The following is a 20950-nucleotide window of genomic DNA, read 5'->3' on the forward strand; positions in this document are numbered from 1 at the left end:
GTGATTTCCATTACTATTAGGCAGTACATACTACCCCTGCATGTAAATGACGTAATTACATTCGTAAGTGCAACCAAAATCAGCAACTTTCAAACAAACAAACTAATTACATTTTTTAAACCCACCATATTATTTGTACCAATAATAAAACAATTATATTTTGCAATCCAGTTAAAAAAAAGAAGGTGGTGCAGATAAAGGGCACCATTTACATGTATGTAGTAGATTCAGTGTTGTTCAAAACAAAAACAAAAAAAAAACCCAACATAAATAAAATAAATGTGTTCATTTCTCCCAAGACACTGGACAGGAAATGTTGTCAAAAGCACTATATTCATATAACCCCTTATATTGATAATGAACAACACAAGTTTTTTAAAACTTTGTATTCATTTATCATTTATAAAATTGAAAAATGGGGATTTTGAAGCATGACATTGATACATAAAATATGATTATGTGAATAGATAAAAGATTAGGTACATGAGGTATAATGTTAAACTGTGAAAATTTGATATATGTAAATGATATATACAGATCGTTATTGATTTATATATTTCTTTCCTGTATGTTGAATTTTGCTTTCAAGCATAATCACTTCATAGAAAGGTTAAGGAAAAGTACATCTTTAAAAAAGTGAGTTTTTATAATTCTGAAAAATTTTATATGTGTAATTCAATTCTAATTCTAATTCAAATTTTATATAATTAATATATTCAGTGCTGTTTTCATGTACATCGGTAGTCATACTGTCCATATTTTACATTGAACAGATAGATGGGAAACAGATTTCATTGATAAACCAATGAAAAGGTGGCTACAAATAGCAACAGATGACGTCGACGCCCACCAAGTGATTGGCGGAGGGCGACGAGCGCGCTGTTGCAACGTCAAACATCGTCCCCCTAGTTGTGCCATGCGCATTAACGGTTGTTGTTGTTGAACTGGTTGTTATGGCTGAACAAGGCCTCGGACTCAATTGAGAGAGGACCCCCGTACCACCCCCGTCTCCGCCACGGGACACCTGGCACCCATGGAGGGCACGGACATGGACGTGGACGCGGAGCTCATGCAGAAGTTCAGCTGCATGGGCACCACGGACAAGGACGTCCTTATTTCGGAGTTCCAGAGGCTGCTGGGCTTTCAGCTCAACCCTGCCGGCTGCGCCTTCTTCCTGGACATGACCAACTGGTGAGTGCGGGGATTGGAGGGCCCGCTGTGGGGAGGACAGGAGTATGACGCTAACCTAGCTTTATAATTAGCTTGTTAGCCTACATAGATAAAAAAAAATGTTCAAAATAGAGCGCTATGGAGGTGATGTTGAACCCTGAAGGTAATCATATCACCATTCCCATTCTATGGGATGACTGTTAACTCCAAGCTATCATCACTGGCAAACGGAAGTGAAACGGTAAAGTTTGCCGTGACCGCAGAGGAAACAGTAAGGTGAAGTCACCGAGGAACCAAATAGCTAGCAGGCTAATTTAAGCACAGGGAACTCTCCCTCCCGGATCGTCAGCCATGTTACATAACAGCGCACAGAGCCAGTTAAACCGTGCTCATCGGGAAGCCAAAACTCAAGGCAGCGTCGCTCACTTCACGTTATTCTGATGACGTAACCAGTCGTGATCTATCAGCGGCCGACAACAAGTGGTCTTGATCACAACGCCTTTGTGCTCCTGGCCAGCTATGCTCACGTTCTTTAGTTTGTCAGCGATTGATGCCCTTTATTGGATCAATTTTGAAAGATAAAACTTGATTTCACATAGCTTCTGTATAGGGGAATGGAGCTTAGGAGGTCATAATGGAAAGAAGGCATCATTGCGCGGCAGTTGTTTGAATCTGTCCCCTGAATCCAAGATTTAGAAGTTCTAAGTAAACATGAATTTATGGCTAGTATATGAGCAATGGCTCAGAGGTAGCAAACCACTAAACCAGGCAGCCTTATTTCTCTCTTACTGGCAAAGCTAAACTAAGAGAAGTGCCACTAAGATGACTATGTAGGACTGTACAACTTTGTTTTTACTTCTTTTTGTTGTGTATTTTTCACACTTACATGCTTCAGATCAGCAAAAAATGTGAGTAGACAAAGTTAATCAGAGTTAATACAAAATACAGTTTTTATATGACAATTTAATTAAGGGGGGAAAAGTTATCCAAACCTATCTGAGACAAACCTAATAACTAGTTTTGCCACCCTTGGCAGTAAGAACTACAATTAAGAGTCTGCAGTAACTGGCAATGAGTCTTTTACACAGCTGTGGAGGAATTATGGCCCACTCTTTAATTCAGCCACATTAGAGGCTTTTCGATCATGAGCAGCCTGTTTAAGGTTATGCCAAAGCATCTTAATCAGATTTAAATTCAGACTTTAACTAAGCCACTCCAAAACATTTGTTTTCTTTTTATCTTATTTATTTTGATCTTTCTGATATTTTGTTGTTGTCCTGCTGCATAACCTGGGTGTGCTTCTGCTTCAGGACAAAAAACCGATGGCTTCAGGTTTTTCTAGTATAGATTGGAATTCACGATTCCATCAATAATGGCAAGTCGTCCAGCTCCTAAAGCAGCAAAGCAGCCCAAGGCCATTATACTACCACCACCATGATTGACTATTGGTGTGATGTTATTTCTTATCAAATATTGTGTTAGTTTATGCCAGATATAAACTTTCCAAAAAACTGAACCAGTCTCATCATTCCACTGAATATTTTCTGTTTTGGGGATCATCAGGTGCATTTGGCAAGCCTTTGTGGGGATTTTTTTGGTAGCTCAGTAGGTAGAGCAGGTCATCTAATAATTGGAAAGTTGGTGGTTTGGTCCCTGGCAGCTCCAGTCTGCATGCCAGATATCTGTGGGCAAGATACTAACTATGCATACTAGAATGGATGCATCAGAGTATGAATGTGTGTAAAATTTAGATAGAAAGCACTTAAGCATAGAAAAATGAATAGGAGTGTGTGAATGAGGCATGTTATACAAAACGCTTTGTGCTGTGGAAGAGTAGAAAAGTGCCATATAAGAATCCATTTTTGGTCAGAAGTGTTTTTGCCCAGTCTCTGTTTTTTGTTGAGTCATACACTCTGACATTACGTGAGCCAAGTGTGGCCTGCAGTTCCTTAGATGATGTTCTTGGAGGAATTTTAGTTTGGATAGCCCCCCCCCCCCTTAATACATGAAATCATCATTTAAAATGTATTTGTTCTTTTTGACTAATTAAAATTTGTTTGATCTGAAAACATGTAAGTGTAATATCCAAAATGTAAGAAATCAGAAAAGGCAGATACTTTTTAACAGTACTGTACTCAGGAGGTGCATGTTGAAGTAGTCAAATATGTTATGAGGACAAGCTGATCTGGCAAATATGTTACAAATAATGCTAATTGTAAAAGTAGGGCAGGCTTTGCAAAGACAAACAAAAACACTTGGACAGATTTTACTTTATACTTCAGCACTATGATTTCAAGTTTAATAACCAGGATCGATAGGTATTGCTGATGTGTATTAACTCTATGCTCGCTTCTTTTGCATTGGAACAGGAATCTGCAGGCTGCTATTGGTGCATATTATGACTTTGAAAGTCCCAATGTCAACACCCCATCTATGTCCTTTGTTGAGGATGTGACAATTGGGGAAGGAGAGTCTGTCCCTCCAGATACGCTGTTCACTAAGACCTGGAGGATACAAAACACAGGTATATGGGCTTTACATTTACACCTTCACATTGTATACATGTAGATAGTCTTTATAAATCTGTAACGTGTTCATGGATTTTGTTGAGATGTATTTTGAATGAATTCTTCTTGGTGTCTTGTAGGTGCAGAGTCATGGCCACCGGGCGTTTGTCTCAAGTACATTGGAGGCGATCAGTTTGGGCATGTAAACACAGTTATTGTGAAGTCGCTAGATCCCCAGGAAATATCAGATGTGAGTGTGCAGATGCGAAGTCCCACAACTCCTGGCATGTACCAGGGCCAGTGGAGGATGTGTACTGCCACTGGATTATTTTATGGAGGTAAGAACCACTACTACTTTGATTAACTATCAAGTACATTTATGAGACCTATGACTAATAATAGTAAATAATAATTTCAGTTCATACTAAGCCAAGATAATTAATCAGATTTATATCTCATTTACAATTTTCGGTTCCCGTGATGATTAAAAACAACATTATAATACAACTGTTAGTATTTTGCTTTCATGTTCAGAACAAAGGTCTTGTTTAGGTACTCTGTAATACATTAGGCTCCCCTTTTCTTCATAGCTGTGTTCTTTGCTCATCCTAATAACTTAAAGTCAGTCGCTTTTTACTGCAGCTTCAGAAAAGCTCATTAAGAGACATCAATCTAGAGCAGGGGTGCCCAATCCTGGTCCTCGAGAGCTACCGTCCTGCAGCTTTTAGATGCATCCTTGTTCCCACACACCCGAATCAAATGAATGGCTTGTTATCAGGCCTTTGCCAAACACGATGGCATGCTGAAGAGGTAATCAAACCATTTGATTCAGCTGTGTTGGAGTAGGGATGCATCTAAAAGCTGCAGGATAGTAGCTCTCGAGGACTGGGATTGGGCAGCCCTGATCTAGAGGAAGTAAGACTCAAGTTTTTGTAGTCAAAAACTGCAGGATTATCAGTTGTGTGTGGCTCCCTGTTTCTGCAGATCCGACGGTCTTTCACTCAGCCCACTTTCAACAGTGTGCGACAATTTGCTGTCGGCTTTGGTTTTTTTCTCGCCTCTGTGACTGCTTTGCAGGTCTCTGAGCCACTTGAGCTCACTGTCACTCTGTGCCCTCTTGGCCTCCATCTGTGCCGGCAGACTTCCCACAGCGGAGGCAGGTTGGCAGGAACCAATAGCTACCGGAGACAAAAAATTGCCCCCTGGTCAAGGCCTAACACTGTTCCTCACCCCCCATGATTATGACTTTTGCCATAATTGAACTGCCTTAGTCTGTAATCAGAATCAGAATACTTTATTGATCCTTGGGGGAAATTATTTTTTTGTTACAGTGCTCCATTATAAACCAACATAAACCAACAGTAAGACAAGACAGACAATACGCTAACTAAGAATAGTACAATATATACATATATATATACATACATAAGTCACTCATAAATAAATAGCTGGAAAAGAAACATGTGTAGTTGTAGCAGTAACCAGTGTGTTAAGTGGATGCGTTGTACAGGGAGCCACAGGCAGGAAAGATTTCCTGTGTCGTTCAGTGGTGCTTTTCGGTAATCTCAGTCTCTCACTGAACGTGCTCCTGTGACTGACCAGCATGTCATGGAGTGGGTGGGAGGTGTTATCCAACATTGTCTTTATCTTGGACAGCATCCGCCTCTCCGACACCACCTTGAGGGAGTCCAGCTCCATCCCCACGACATTACTGGCCTTACGGATTAGTTTATTAAGTCTGTTGGCATCTGCGACCCTCAGCCTGCTCCCCCAGCATGCAACAGCATAGAGGATCGCACTGGCCACAACTGACTCATAGAAAATCCTCAGCATTTTCTGGCAGATGTAGAAGGACCTCAGTCGCCTCAAAAAATAGAGACGACTCTGGCCCTTCCTGTAAAGTGCTGTGGTGTTTTTAGCCCAGTCCAGTTTATTGTCAATGTGAACTCCAAGGTATTTATAGTCCTCCACAATGTCAACACTGACCCCCTGGATTGAAACAGGGGTCAAGTGTTTCCTGGTCTTCCTGAAGTCCACGATCAGTTCCTTGGTCTTTGCCACATTGAGATGCAGATGATTCTGCTCACACCACGTGACAAAGGAGTCGACCACAGCCCGGTACTCTGTCTCATCATCCCTGCTGATGCATCCAACCACCGCAGAGTCATCAGAAAACTGAAGATGGCAGGTCTCTGTGCAGTGGCTGAAGTCTGTGGTGTAGAGGGTGAAGAGGAAGGGGGAGAGGACAGTCCCCTGTGGTGCCCCTGTGTTGCTAATCACCTTGTCAGACACACACTGTGGGAGACGTACATATTGTGGTCTTCCTGTCAGGTAATCAACAATCCAGGACACCAGAGAAGCATCCACCTGCATCGCTGCTAACTTATCACCCAGGAGGGTCGGCCTGATGGTATTGAAAGCACTAGAAAAGTCAAAAAACATGACCCTCACAGTGCTCGCCGGCTGGTCCAGATGGGTGTAGACACGATTGAGCAGGTAGATGATGGCGTCCTCAGTTCCGAGACGAGGCTGATAAGCGAACTGAAGGGGATCCAGATGTGGTCTTACTATGGGTCGCAGCTGGTCCAGGATGAGCCTTTCCAGGGTCTTCATGATGTGGGAGGTCAGTGCCACGGGCCTGTAATCCTGGGGGCCACTGGGACGTGGCGTCTTTGGTACAGGGACGAGGCATGATGTCTTCCACATCACTGGGACCCTCTGCAGACTCAGACTCAGCATAAACAGTTTATGAAAGACTCCACACAGCTGGGGGGCACAGGTCTTGAGGACAAGGGGACTCACTCCGTCTGGTCCAGCAGACTTGCCTGAGTGAAGTCTCCTCATTTGCATCTCAACCTGGTATTGAGTGAAGGTGATGGGTGGGGGAGGGGTGTCAGGAATCTCACAGGAGGCAACATGTGAAGAGAGAGGCTGGCACAGTGGTGTGGCTCTGGATTCCAGGCTGACTGCAGGTGAGGTTGTGGGGGTCGGAGCAGACACTGTGGTGTCGAATCTATTGAAAAACAGATTCAACTCGTCGGCTCTATTCTCACCTCCCTCAGCTCCCCTGCTGTTGGTTGGCCTGAATCCAGTGATGGTCTTCATGCCCCTCCACACCTCACTCATGCTGTTCTGCTGGAGTTTCCACTCCAGCTTCCTCCTGTAATTGTCCTTAGCCTCTCTGATCTTGTCCTTTAGTAACACCTGGACCTTCCTCACCTCCTCTTTATTGCCCCCTCTGAAAGCCCTCTTCTTGTTGTTGAGGAGGGCTTTGATGTCCTTAGTCACCCACGGCTTGTTATTTGGGTAACAATGAACAGTCTGAGCTGGAACAATGGAGTCGGTGCAGAAAGTTATGTAGTCTGTGATACACTCAGTAAGCCCATTGATGTCCTCGGCGTGAGGCTCACAGAGTGTTTCCCAGTTGGTCACCTCGAAACAGCCCTGTAGTTCCGCTATTGCCTCCTCTGACCACCTCCTAACAGTCCTGGTGGTCACAGGTTCCCTCCTCACAATTGGCACATAGCGGGGGGTGAGGTGAATCAGGTTATGATCTGACCTACCAAGTGGGGGGAGGGAGGAGGAGCTGTATGCATCCTTGACGTTAGCATACAGTAAGTCTAAGATTTTCTCTCCCCTGGTGGGACAGTCCACATATTGTTTGAATGTTGGTAGTGTATTGTCCAGTGATACATGGTTGAAGTCACCCGAGATCACAATAAAGGCACTCGGGTGCTGAGTCTGTAGCCGAGCTATGGCAGAGTGGATAGTGTCACATGCAGCTGTGGGGTTAGCAGAGGGGGGAACATAGACAGCCACCAAGATGACGTGAGAGAATTCCCTGGGTAAATAATACGGCCTGAGTCCAACAGCACACAGTTCAGTGTCCGGGCAACAAGTCCTTTCTTTGATTGTTATGTTGGCAGGGTTACACCACCGGTTGTTAACTAAAACAGCAAGCCCACCTCCTTTCCGCTTACCGCTAGCGATGCTGTCCCTGTCCGCCCAAACAGTGTGGAAGCCTTCCACGGAAGCATTCTCATCGGGAATGTCCTGGTGCATCCATGATTCGGTGAAACACATCAGGCTACACTCTCGGTATTCCCTCTGACTCCGTACCAGTGCTGAGAGCTCGTCGATTTTATTTGCCAACGATCGCACATTTCCCATCATGATAGACTGCAGACATGGTTTATACCTCCTCCTCGCTTCGAGCCTCCGCTGTCTCACCGTCTCCTTCTTTCTTCTCTTCTGTCCTTGACCTCTGCATCCCCGATGTGTTTTCCTCCAAATTTCAGCTGGTACTTCTGCGGGCCTGGCCAGCGAGCCGGCCGGCATCAGGGCGATCAGCTGATCTCTGGAGTAAACAGTCCGTGAGTGTAAGAGATGTGCCGCGGTCCCGTTCCTTGATAAAAGTAACAGTTCCACGGCCACCAGAAGAACAAAAACTCTCTCAATCCACATGATTGAGTAAAAGATAATAAACGGATGAAAATACAAGTCAGAAAAAAAAAAGAATACGTAAGAAAAAAGAGCTAAACTAAGAGAAAAGCAGGAGCGACTGTAACAGGCTGCACGCTGGTTGGCGCATACTTCAGTTTCTCATAAAATAAGACTAACAACAAAATTTCATCAGACTGTCAGGCTTTAACCAGACACCAGACAATGTTGAGGATGCCCGTGGTTTAAGCCTTCATTTGAGACTTGTAACAAACCTACTTCATATTGTTGTCTCAAGCATGTAGCTCTGGCTGTGAGCACAGAGGTCCCACCCGCTATCTCAGTCTTTTATTTTAGAGGGACAGACAATCAGAAGAAAGCTGGTTTAAAGTGAAGGGGGAAGGGAGTGAAATCTGCATGTTTCTGACAGAAGGTCACCTGGGGAGCTCCACAAATGCCCAGCAGAGAATCAACATCACCCTCAGCTGTAGATATTCACACCTTAGCCTGTGAAACCTGTTCACAGCAGTCTCTTATCTCCTTCCTCATCATGCACTCCTGTGCTTACATCTACCTCTCCCTTGTTGTTGTTATCAGAATCAGAAAACTTTATTAATCCCTAAGGAAATTATGCAATTATGTCAGCACCATTAGTTACATTGCTGGTAACAGTGTTAGTGTTGGAAGAGGTCACAATACAAAGTGGAAGATAATAGTTTCAGTAATTATTTTCTAAAAGCTTCAAAACAGCAATGCAGTGCATGCTTTAGGGGATAACCTCCAAAAACCAGTGTTTCACCAGCTGTAAAGCATGCAAAAATGCTCCAAAAGAGTACATATAAATCCATATAAACAGTTGGAAAAGAGCAGAAAAGTTACCCGTTAAAAACCTTACTAGCTGCATACTCTTTTTTTTGTTTTTTTGGCACCAACATACAGCAACAAATTCCTGTTTGTGTACAAGCTTGGTAATAAAAGCAATTGTGATTCTACATATTCTCTTAATGGCAATTTAACACTAAGAAAGTTGTCAAACTGGCAAAACATTTGAGTCTTACACAGTCAGGTCACTTTTGTGCTTGTTTGTTATCTCCACAGATGTAATATGGGTGATTCTTAGTGTAGAAGTTGGAGGTCTTCTTGGAGTGACCCAGCAGCTATCTTCCTTCGAGACAGAATTCAACACTCAGCCCCAGCGCAATGTGCAGGGAGACTTCAACCCTTTTGCCTCACCACAGAAGAACAAGCATGATGCCACTGACAACAGTTTCAGAGATCCAGGTGGAGCCTGGGAACGCACGCAAGAGCCAATCCAGCAAGATCAGAATGGACTGTCTCATAATGCTGTAAATAGGGCGTCAAATGGTCTCCAAACTAATCTTTCTGTGGTAACTTATGGACAGGTATGTATATGTAAAAATGAACTCATCACAGATCTGCTCTCACCTTTAAGCCTACATCACTACATTCACTCCTTTATACTTTTAAGTACCATATGCAAGTTTTTGTAAAAACTATATTCTCTGTTCTACAGGTGATGGGCAGCAGATGAGCAGTTGTTTTGACTTGTACAAAATGTTTAAATATTGAGCTTTATGCAGTTCTATGGCTCTATAGGGTGTAGCTTACGAAGTGTTCGACATTGCCAGGATGTCTTTGCATCTGTGTGTTTCACATAAACCTCAAACCCCTGACAGGTATCACAGTGGCAGTTATCAGCTTTCTTTGTTAACACATGTTTGGATTCTGCCTGTGTTCACTAGAGATTATAACAAAGAATATAATGGAAAAATGCAACACTGGCGTTGCAAATAAGAGAGCAGTACTGGCAAGAAAAAGATTAATCTCTGGAATTTGTAAGTTATTTATTTTACCACTCGTGTACCCTCCATGTCGCTGTTTATTTATAACGTGACAGCTGCACATTAGAGCTCTTAAACTTGATCCATTTAAACAAAGCACTAAGTAACCTTTACGTGCTGCTTTCAGCTCTGACGCTGTCCCACCAAGAAGGAGATGTGGAAATCATATCAGTGCTGAATTGTGAGACTGAAACCTTCTTTCAGCAATGCTACGTGGATTTTTTTTCTTTATACAAAAAAAAGAAGAAGCGATAATGATCATTATTTCTCTGTAAAATTAAATTCTATTACATTATCAGTGTTTAGTTTAGTTCCACTTAACCTGTGAAGCTGGTCCCAAGTATCAGATGTCTTTTTTTCCTCTCTCTCTTTTTATGGGCATGAATGTGATAATTGCATTTATCATTTTCTTCCTCTTGGGACTACACATATTTGCACACATTTTAACACAAATTTAATATATTCAATTCACCTACATATACTTCGCACTGAGTAAAATGTTGCCAAAGGAAAGTTCACGTGAGTAATTAGATGATTAGATATCTTTACTCGGGGGATTGTGGTTAGACACTAACCGTCTTCTTGGCAGTCTGCTCTGCAGCTGTCGGCATATCAGGTTGTGGACAGTTAGACGAGCCTCAGGGTTTAAAACTTTATTCTAATTAGTTGTAACTTGAGATGGATTACTTAAAACAGAAAAGAGTTTCTGTGACTTAATCCATTTTAGTCTTACGGTACAGTTTGGCGAAGCATATTGCGCAATCGTCTGATGATGCAGAACAAAGTTTGAATATTAAAAAAAAAATGTTCTAATTTTACAGACAAAGTAGGGTTTTTGTGTGTGTGTGTGTGTGTGTGTGTGTGTGTGTGTGTGTGTGTGTGTGTGTGTGTGTGTGTGTGTGTGTGTGTGTGTGTGTGTGTGTGTTTTGGCGGTAGCTACATTCAAATCAGCGGTTGGTCTGCAAATGGTCAAAGCCAAAACCGCTTTCCCTTTTCTTTTGTAAGTTTGAGTAAATAAACCTCACTTAAATATATATTTTTTAATTACAGTGGAAGGCCTGAACATTCCAAAGGAATGAAAAGCCCCACTTTTTCAACTGGGAATGCTATAGAGTTTTAGTTTTGGCCAGGTTTTGTATTTTCTTGCAGTGTTGGTGGTAAGTATCAGAGAAAAGCAAAGCGAGCTCCTCATTTCTTGTTAAGTTTTTACTTTTATTCTTAATTACTGTAATTGCAATTCTAGTGTGGCTAAACAGCCTGTTAAAATCAGAGATGATATGGATTGTTGCTACAGTTTGGCTGACAGGTAATTATTTGTGACACGTGTAAACCTCTATGTTACAGCGTTGTTAAACTCCCTCAGTGGTCTTTGTTGAAGAAAAAATTACAGTTAAATCTTTTAGATGAGACCTTTTTGTTCTATGGTATTCTCTCCTCAAACACTGTATGGACTGAACCACCTACACATTACACCTGGAGGAGCTGATCGCCCATGCCACGGAGCTCCATGCATGCAGTTATTATGCTGATGTTTATGCCAGTGGAGGTTTTGGCGTCTGCACTTTCTGGGTCAGCAGAGAGCTGGCGACTTTTATGCACATGGCTGAAGCGCTGTGGTTCCGCAATGCTTCCACTTTCCACTTAAAGCCGATCGTGGACTCTCTAGGAGGGAAGAAATTTGCATGAGCCGACTTGTTGCAGTGGTGGCATCCTGTTACAGTACCACACTCAAATTTAGTAAGCTCTTTAGAACAACCCATTATTTTATATATGCTTGTAAAGGCACACTGCATGGCTACGTCCATCATCTTATACACCTGTAGAAATGCAAATATCAGAATTCAAAGGTTAAGAGGTGTGGTCCAGTACTTTTCATAGGCAAAGCTTTGTTCACAGTTTGACCTCTCAACCTTTTCAGGGTTTGTTACACTGGAATAATTAGAGTCAACTAGCTGTGTGAATCTTTTGTGGCTTTTTAAGCGATGCATTAATTCGAAAGAAGACTGCCTGGGCGGTTTGGTTTTGTCACCTTTTATTACCGCCCTGAAACTGAAGATAAACACAGACATGGTGGAGCTTATGCTTTTCTTTCCCCTTTGTGTTGTAATAGAAACTAAACCAAAAGGCTTTCTCTCATTTTTTTTTTTTGTCTTCCCCCACAGGGACCCTACCCATTTGGACAGAGCTAGAATGACAAAGACCCCTCTCCCCCACGGTGAATGAAGAGCTTAGCACCCTGGGAGTCCTTAAACACAGAGGAGTTGGAGGGGGAGAGGAACAGTTGTTTTATATTGACTCATGACAACCCTCTTCCAAAAACAACCCGTGACCCTTTCCACAGAAACACAGAGGACAGTGAGGTGATGGATTACATCAGCTGCCGTGAAACATCCCACCTGACATCAACACCTGGACTCGCATGTGTGAATGCTTCATTTAAGAGTGCTATAAACCTTTACGAATAGATACACCTGACTATTTTTTATTTACGTGGTAAAAACGTGCCTAATTAAAGTGAAAGTCACCCTAAACAGTTTGGTATTCCCGTGGGCAGTTGAATGCTTTCTCTCTTTTGGGTTCCTACCCAGGTCTAGAAATTTTTTTATTTATTTTTTTAAATATGTTAGAGTAGTACAGGAAATTCTAGTGGTCATTCATGTTGAGGTTTTACACAGTATTTCAAAAAAGGTGTTATCTTTTATTCACCATCCCCCTCAAAAAAATGTAAAAAATCTAAATGTGCAGAAGTTTCAAACTCCTTTAGGTAAAACACAGAAGCAGAAAACTACACATAAGAAAGGAAAGAAAGAAAACATGCACAGGTCTTTGCCAGCTCTGGAAAATCATCACTTAAGTGCGTACAAAAATGTAAGCCTCAAAGTTGCATTCATGTATGAGAGAGATGGGAATCTTTCCCATCATCAACCAATTTTGCATCACCAGACAACTGGTCGTAATGGATATGGTGATGCCATGTTTAAAATGTAACACTATGTCTAAAGTGCCCCTGTTATGCTCATTTACAGCCTGAATTGTTTTACATGATTTCAGTGTTCAAAATAATGTTCACATTTTTGGCACGCTCACAGCTTTTTGAGGCCCCTCTCATGACAAGTGAGGAAACCGTCTGAAAGCTGTTGACTGCTAACAAAAGGTTTTTAAAACTGTTAGAAATACATTGTATCGCTTCTGCCTTTTACTTTGACTCATCAGCACAGCTGTTGTCTGCTAGCTATGATAATGTTGATCGTTACTGTTAAAACACAAGGATTTTTAGCCTTGTGAAAATGGCTGATTAGTCCTGTACTGTGCTGTGTTTGTGTCACTATTACATGTGTGAAATGTGTAAATGAGGACAGCTTTTTTTTTGGAGTTGGAATAATTCAGTTTGGCCTTTTTAACTCTGCAAACTATTTCCATGCGCAGAAGATATGTAACACACTGGAGGGAAGGAGAAAGCACAATAGGGGCACTTTAATTTTGGCTTTGGCAACATTGAATATCTGACTTTGGCTAAAGTGAGTCGTCCGCATTTGTTTGGTTAAAGCTCCAGAAAAATCACACATTTCCATTTGTAATTCAAATTTTAAGAAATTCACAAGCTGGAAACTTGAAATTCTCAAAACTCCAATATGACTCCAGCAGTTACTGCATTGCAGCAACACACTTTCCCCCCTGCTACGACTTGGCTTGTTAGACTGATTGCTCCACATTCAGTCACTTTTTTTCCCCCTTTTCTTTGCAGTCCTTGATTTGAGTTTAGCACTCATCCTTGATAATTTGGAGATTTTATGTTCTGCTGTCATACAGATTTGCACTGTAAGATGGCTTGGATGCTTCCAACAGAAGCCGTTTTCTCTCGTTACTGCAGTTAACTTCAAACTAAGCAGGGTTGGACTTTGTGAATCCAGGATGCCATTCAATTCAAGTCAGACAACATGCATTTGACTTGTGTCGTCTGACAAAATATCTAAAGAAACAAGTCTTATTATCCAAGTTTACATAGACTATTAAAAGCTAAGACTTCCTGCCCTTCTGCATATAAATATTTGTCATTCTTGTGTAGGAACCCAGTTTCTTCCAAAGACAAAATCCAGAGAGACCAGACACTAACGGGTGGCATCATCCGCTGCATAGTCTGCAGGTGCATAATTGAAACTGCATGGGACAAGGGTGGAGTTTATTTTATTATTATTATTTTTGTTTTGTTTTGTTTAGGGTGGGTTTCGCTTTTAATGGAGGCTGAAGCGCAAATGGATGTGAGTAAGCTTGAATATGTGAGTTGTGAGGAAAGGTTGATAAAGCCATCTAAATCTATTTTGCGTGATGAATGACTGAGTCCATGTCTATGTATGTGCCTGCCTGGTGCGTGTGTGCGTGTAAATGTTAATGGTTTCTCTTTGGATTGAACTGACATAAATGGTGTATACTACTTGGGGAAAGGATGACTTGACACATGCACATCATTACTGAGAGAGCTTTAATAAGTGTGTACCTCAGAAGTATTTTTGAGTGATTCTGCACCAAAAATTCACGCATCAAAAATGTCCCAGATGTTATTTATTTTGTCTTTTTGTCTGTGCTGCAGATTTAATAATTCCCATTCATAGCCAGCAGGTGGTGCTAAAAATCAGAAGACCAAACTACACCAGACTTGTCATGAGTGCTGAGTATACTGAATTGAGGGGGGAAAGGTGATGAGTTGTAGTGTGAGCCTAGCAGATTGTCTGAAGAATGTAGATGTTTGTTATCAGCATTGTTAGCACTGAGGGTCAGTTAAGGTTTTCTTTGGCTTATTGTGGATCGTGACACCAGCATTCCCCCCTCCTCAAAATATTGATTTGTGTATTCCTCACAGCTTCAGGTTTTTGTTTTTATATATCCTGAAATGAAAGGTTTCAATGTTAAACACTAGTTTCATTCCTACACCAGTGTCTGATGTTGACTGTGAAGGTTATTGTATGTTTTTTGGGTTTGTTTGTTTTTCTCTTCTGATCACATGAATGAGTTTGTCTGCTGTTACACCTGAATTTCTACTTCAGCTTTGCTGCCTTCATTATGTCCATGTTTTGTTTTTTTTTTGTTTGTTTGTTTGGTTTTTTTTCTGTGTATCTTTTTGGCCTAAAAATAAAATGGGTGGTCCATAGAACGCCATTATAGTGTTACAGTTTTTATAAGGAAGTGTTCAAACAGGATTATTAGAAACTTTTAATATTTTGATTTTAAAGTCCTTTAAACAACTTTTGATGGTTAATTATCAAGGGGATTGTTTCTTCTATTATAATGTATGTTTATCTTTAAAATTCACCAGCATTCTGTGTTGCAGCTCTTCTCTGTTTGTATTGAGTCATCTGACAGTCCTCCTCCCAAACAGTATACACTGTTCTGCACTGCTTCGATTATTCACGTCTGTCTTTTCCTTCTTTTCGTGTGTGCGTGCATGTGTGCGTGCATGTGTGCGTGCATGCGTGAGCTTCCTTCTTGTTGGCTTGCTTGTGTGTGTGAGGAAGAGAAAAATGGTGAGAAAATACTGCTGGATCCATTCTTTAGTTTTAGTTTGTGACTATGTTTGGACTTGAGATGGGTGGCAGAGTGAGTGGATGAGATGAAAGTTTACATAGTCCTAAGATAGCACATTTATCTGAAGAGAAATTGTCAAAATTAAGTTTTGTTTTTTTTCCTCCTGTAACTATAATTAAGCATTTGTATGATTAAATTAACACTGAAACAATGACTTCAGTGTTTGTTTTTTTCATGGGGTCAAAGTAAATGCCATCTTTGCATAAAATCACTCTATACTCCAGCTGCCGCTTTAACCTTAAGCTACACCCAACACAAACAGTATCATGTAATCGTTGAGCTACAGTTTCACATCCATCGACAGCACAAAAGATGCATTGTGTAGCCACAGTAACATCACGCAAAGTCCCACTTCAGATCTTCAAAATGAGTTTTAGCCACAGCTTACTGTACTTGGATGAACGTGTGGAGTTTTAAGGTAGCAAGCTGCATCCATTAACACAAAAAGTACAACACATAGACACGCGTTCTTTAATTAATGCCAAGCAAATTATTAAATAGTAATAAAATTTCAACCACAAAACCAAAGCCTCTTGGATGATCTGTGTCACACACAGAGCCACATTGTGTTTCATTAAAAGTTCTATAAAAGGCACCATTAGCATGCACATGGTAAACAGGTGCAGATCAGTGATTCTAATTAGCACCAGGGATGCGCCAGCACCTACAGCTGCCAATGTCAGCACATCTGTCAGTCATCGTGGTTGAGCTGTCAGGCTTTGATGCCAGTGTATTTTGGGGCCACACCTATCTTCAAGATAGATGGTGTGCATGTATTGGCAGTTATTAGGTGTTCTATTTTTTTCATTGTTTTTTTTTTTTTTTTTTAATTTTGACCTGTGCTGCCGTGTTATTTTTAGAGAGAAGGCAAAACTTCCAAACAAGCCATAATTGTTCAGGGGTTTTTTCTCGTTGTACTGTCATGAACTCTAACAGTTAACATAACTGGAGTCTGCATGCAGCTCTTGGATCTTTTTGCATTTTCTCTAAATGCGCACGGTCTGATCTTGGGATAAATTTGCTGTGAATGTGACATTGTGTTATCATATATGTGAATGCTTAAGACATGTGAATTGCCAACATTGCTTTTTTTAATAGAAGTCTTGCAGGTCTTGCTCACACTTGCCGTTCATCAGCTAGCAGCACATGACTACTGATGAAGCAGTAAGTCTTTTTGCACGAAAGCCTCATATGACAGCAGCTAGTCTTATGGTGATAAGATATGTTGATAAGGTGTGATATGTCTATGTCTGTATCTATTATTTTGGCAGTATATCAAGGTGTGTGTGTTTATGTGTGGGAAGGCGAGATGTCCATGTGCATTCAGGCAAGCCAGCACTGAGGCAATTGTTTGAATGTGTCTTGTGTGCCAGGGTGACTGAGGACAAATATTGACTTTTGCAGCGTTAATTCAGCAAACATCCCATCATGTCTATCATCTCTCATTGCGCTTGAGTCACTGTTTTTCTATTTTCCTTTTTTCTGTCATTTCTATTAGGTTAATGAGGTCTTTAATGTGAGGCTTCAACTGTTTTAGTGAAAGAATGAAAGTCAGATGTGACAGATAATGTTTTTGTCTTGAAAACTTTACTTTAATATTAAAGTAATTAAAATGGAATACATTTTACTGACTTGGTTTTAAGTTAATGTTGAAAAAATGTCTGTGTTTATAGATAATGTTTTAATTTGTCATATTTATGTTTAGGACGGTATGTTTACAACTCAAATTTATATAAAATGTTTAAAGAAGAATAGCTTGCTGCAGTTTTTCCTGGGGATCTCTTGTCAGTGACATGTGACATGTGACGAGAGTCCTCAAAGTCAGCCATTTAATGTAAAATAAAGGTTTAAAGTACAACTCTTGCATTTTTAGTACAATAAAAAGAGAGAGAGAGAGAGTCAGCGTTAGGGACAGGAAGCTGCCATATGTTTTCAAACACCATCTGGTTAATGGGGAATTTGCTGCCTTTGGAGCTATCAATGTGATTAGATTATGGATTTTATTTGTGTGGGTGGGGAGCACTGCAGGCGTTATAAATGACAGGCAACTTTAAATGATGGTAAGTCTTGAGCATCGGGAACTACGAAAAGTAAATAGTGGGAAAGCATTTCCTGAAGTTAAATAGTACTGCCTTACAAGAAAATTTGCTCACTTGAAAAATGTCATGTAGCCTCTTATTATCCTGCAGCTGCAGATTTAAACATATAATTTTTAAATACATGAGAAACCAGGCGTTGTGTCTCAGACACTGTACTGAAATCAGCATTTTTATAAGATGGACTTTATAACAAAGGACACTTTATGAGAAGGAGAACATTTGAAATCTCTTTAAAATAATTGTTTTATTTTTCCAGTGCTAACTTTTCTGTGTTGGGTCACTTCTCCTGTTTTCAGCTCTGATAAACTGATTGCACATGCTCTGCCAAAATACACTGCTCAAAAAATAAAGGGAACACTTAAATAACGCAATGTAACTCAAAGTCAATCACACTTCTGTGAAATCAAACTGTCCACTTAGGAAGCAACACTGATTAACAATCAGTTTCACATGCTGTTGTGCAAATGGAATAGACAACAGGTGGAAATTATAGGCAATTAGCGAGACATCCCCAATCAAGGACTGGTGACCACAGACCACTTTTCAGTACCTGTGCTTTCTGGCTGATGTTTTGGTCACTTTTGAATGCTGGGGTGATTTCACTCTAGTGGTAGCTTGAGACAGACTACAACCCACACACATGGCTCAGGTAGTGCAGCTCATCCAGGATGGCACATGAATGCGAGCTGTGGCAAGAACGTTTCCTGTGTCTGTCAGCGTAGTTTCCAGAGCATGGAGGCACTACCAGGAGACAGGTTGGTACATCAGGAGATGTGAAGGAGGCCGTAGGAGGGCAACAACCCAGCAGTAGGACTGCTACCTTTGTGCAAGGAAGAACAGGAAGAGTACTGCCAGAGCCCTGCAAAATGACCTCCAGCAGGCCACAAATATGTATGTGTCTGCTCAAACGGTCAGAAACAGAATCCATTAGGGTGGCATGAGGGCCCGATGTCCACAGGTGGGGGTTGTGCTTACGTCCCAACACCCTGCAGGATGTTTGGCATTTGCCAGAGAATACCAAAATTGGCAGCTTTGCCACTGGCGCCCAGTGCTCTTCACACATGAAAACAGGTTCACACTGAGCACATGTGACAGAGTCTGGAGACACTGCGGAGAATGTTCTGCTGCCTGCAACATCCTCCAGCATGACCGGTTTGGCAGTGGGTCAGTAATGGTGTGGAGTGGCATTTCTCTGGGGGGGCCACACAGCCCTCCATGTGCTCGCCAGAGGTAGATTGACTGCCATTAGGTACTGAGATAAGATCCTTAGACCCCTTGTGAGACCATAGCTGTGTCCAAATTCATGGGCTGCATCCTCCTGAGGACGCATTTGTAGACCGATTACGTCACAGCAACACGCCGAAGGCTGTCCAAATTTGTAGACTCCTCCAAATGCAGCCGACAAATGCGTCCTCCTTTTCCCCGAATTTGAAGGATGGGTCGGGTGTGTCCTTCGTGGCCCACCATATCCCAGAATTCATAGCGCGGCCCAGCCAAACTCCAGTTTCTGGCAATGGCGGCCGCAACTAAGTTTTAAAATTACTCTTACTAGTCTTTCTGGGTCACAAAATAAACTTTTAACATATTTTCAGGCGAGAATGTGGGTGTGTAAACTTCAAATATCTGCTCGGCTTATCAAGATATCGCATATTTGCAAAAGTGCTTCGACGTTTTCGGAGACGTCTGTTACCCACCAGCTCGATAGCTAGCCGAGAGCTCGAGGGTTACTGAAGCCGCCGAGAACGGGCCAACTCCCGGCACATCATTTTCAGATCACATCGGACTTTTGCTACTCAGGTTAAATGTAATAAATAAGTCACTTAGACAACCTAAAAATGTTATTGTTTGTCTTTTTTTCAGTGTTTTATTTGTTCGTGAGTAAATCGGTTTGGCTGAGATTAAAGTTATTAGATTAGATAAAATAAAACTTTATTAATCCCCCGGGTGGGTTCTTCTTTGGTTTTTACACAGTTGAATATACGTCAAACAGAAAACTGAATAAACAGAAGTGTGAGATGGTCGAGAATTTACGCCAGTGTCCTGTTATATTTTAGATAGCAAGGAGCAGACGGCCGAGTTTATTAAACTCCACCGAGACAGCGGTGACGCTAATCAGAAGGCTAGATCGTCCAATTTCCCCAGCCGTTTACTTCCGGCCTACCCGACCTTCTGAGGACCCGGCCCACGTAGACCGCGAAGGCCGGGTCCTCAGGAGGATGCAGCCCATGAATTTGGACACAGCTCATATGTTTGTGTGGTTGGCCCAGGGTTCCTTCTAATCCAGGACAATGCTAGATCTCATGTGGCTGGAGTGTGTCAGCAGTTCCTGCAAGACGAAGGCATTGATGCTATGGACTGACCTGACCCTGCAGACCTGAGTCCAATTAGGCACATCTGGGACATCATGTCTGGCTCCATCCACCAACTCCACGTTGCACCACAGACTGTCCAGGAGTTGGCGGATGCTTTAGTCCATTTCTGGGAGGAGATCCCTCAGGAGACCATCTGCGATCTCATCAAGAGCATGCCCAGGCATTTTATGGAGGTCAAACAGGCACGTGGAGACCACACACACTACTGAGCCTCATTTTGACTTGTTTTAAGGACATTACATCAAATTTGGATGCACATGTAGTGTGTTTTTTCCACTTTAATTTTGAGTGTGACTCCAAATCCAGACCTCTGTGGGTTGCTAAATTTGATTTCCATTGATAATTGTTGTGTGATTTGCTGTCAGTACATTCAAGTATGTAAAGACCAGAGTATTTAATAAGAATATTTCATTAATTCAGATCTGGGATGTCTTGTTTTTGTGTTCCCTTTATTTTTTGAGCAGTGTACAAACGGGCACAGTGAGTAACGTCAGTTATTTTAACAAGGTGTCAGGACAGAATAAAAATTGTCAAGAATAAGGAAAATACAACCTCAGATGAACAACAACGCATAACACATTAGATCTTGTCTTTATTTATTTAACAAAAATTAAGCTAAAATGAAGCAGCAGTGAGTTAAAACCTAGACAAACCAGTACTGATTCCATAGGACTAAAGAAGGCAAGTAAAACCCAGGTGTTACATACAGTGGGATGCAAAAGTTTGGGCAACCTTGTTAATAGTCATTATTTTCCTGTATAAATCGTTGGTTGTTACAATAAAAAATGTCAGTTAAATATATCATATAGGAGACACACACAGTGATATTTGAGAAGTGAAATGAAGTTTGTTGGATTTACAGAAGGTGTGCAATAATTGTTTAAACAAAATCAAGCAGGTGCATAAATTTGGGCACTGTT

General features: G+C 41.5%; 2 protein-coding genes across 3 annotated transcripts in view; both read left to right on the top strand.

Moving 5' to 3' along the window:
- spdef (SAM pointed domain containing ets transcription factor) overlaps positions 1–20950 on the top strand; it is a 62873-nt gene that overhangs the window by 18530 nt on the left and 23393 nt on the right. The window lies entirely within an intron of this gene.
- Positions 863–14296, top strand: ilrun (inflammation and lipid regulator with UBA-like and NBR1-like domains). The gene is made up of 5 exons (XM_085457463.1): positions 863–1191; positions 3540–3694; positions 3818–4015; positions 9216–9520; positions 12142–14296. Exons 1-5 carry the CDS (start codon positions 1034–1036, stop codon positions 12166–12168), a joined length of 843 nt encoding a protein of 280 aa, XP_085313589.1. The 5' UTR covers positions 863–1033; the 3' UTR covers positions 12169–14296.

Source organism: Copadichromis virginalis, linkage group LG5 (assembly GCF_057382275.1).
Source record: "Copadichromis virginalis isolate Kocher_CV1m ecotype Utaka linkage group LG5, C_Virginalis_male_GT1.1, whole genome shotgun sequence".
NCBI classification, from domain to species: Eukaryota; Metazoa; Chordata; class Actinopteri; order Cichliformes; family Cichlidae; genus Copadichromis; species Copadichromis virginalis.

What these genes read in the sequence shown, in the direction of transcription:
- ilrun (XM_085457463.1), top strand. Translation starts at nt 1,034, where the DNA reads ATGGAGGGCACGGACATGGACGTGGACGCGGAGCTCATGCAGAAGTTC. An exon ending in TTCCTGGACATGACCAACTG is followed by an intron (nt 1,192 to 3,539) that starts GTGAGTGCGGGG and finishes GCATTGGAACAG; the next exon opens with GAATCTGCAGGCTGCTATTG. An exon ending in CTGTGGTAACTTATGGACAG is followed by an intron (nt 9,521 to 12,141) that starts GTATGTATATGT and finishes CTTCCCCCACAG; the next exon opens with GGACCCTACCCATTTGGACA.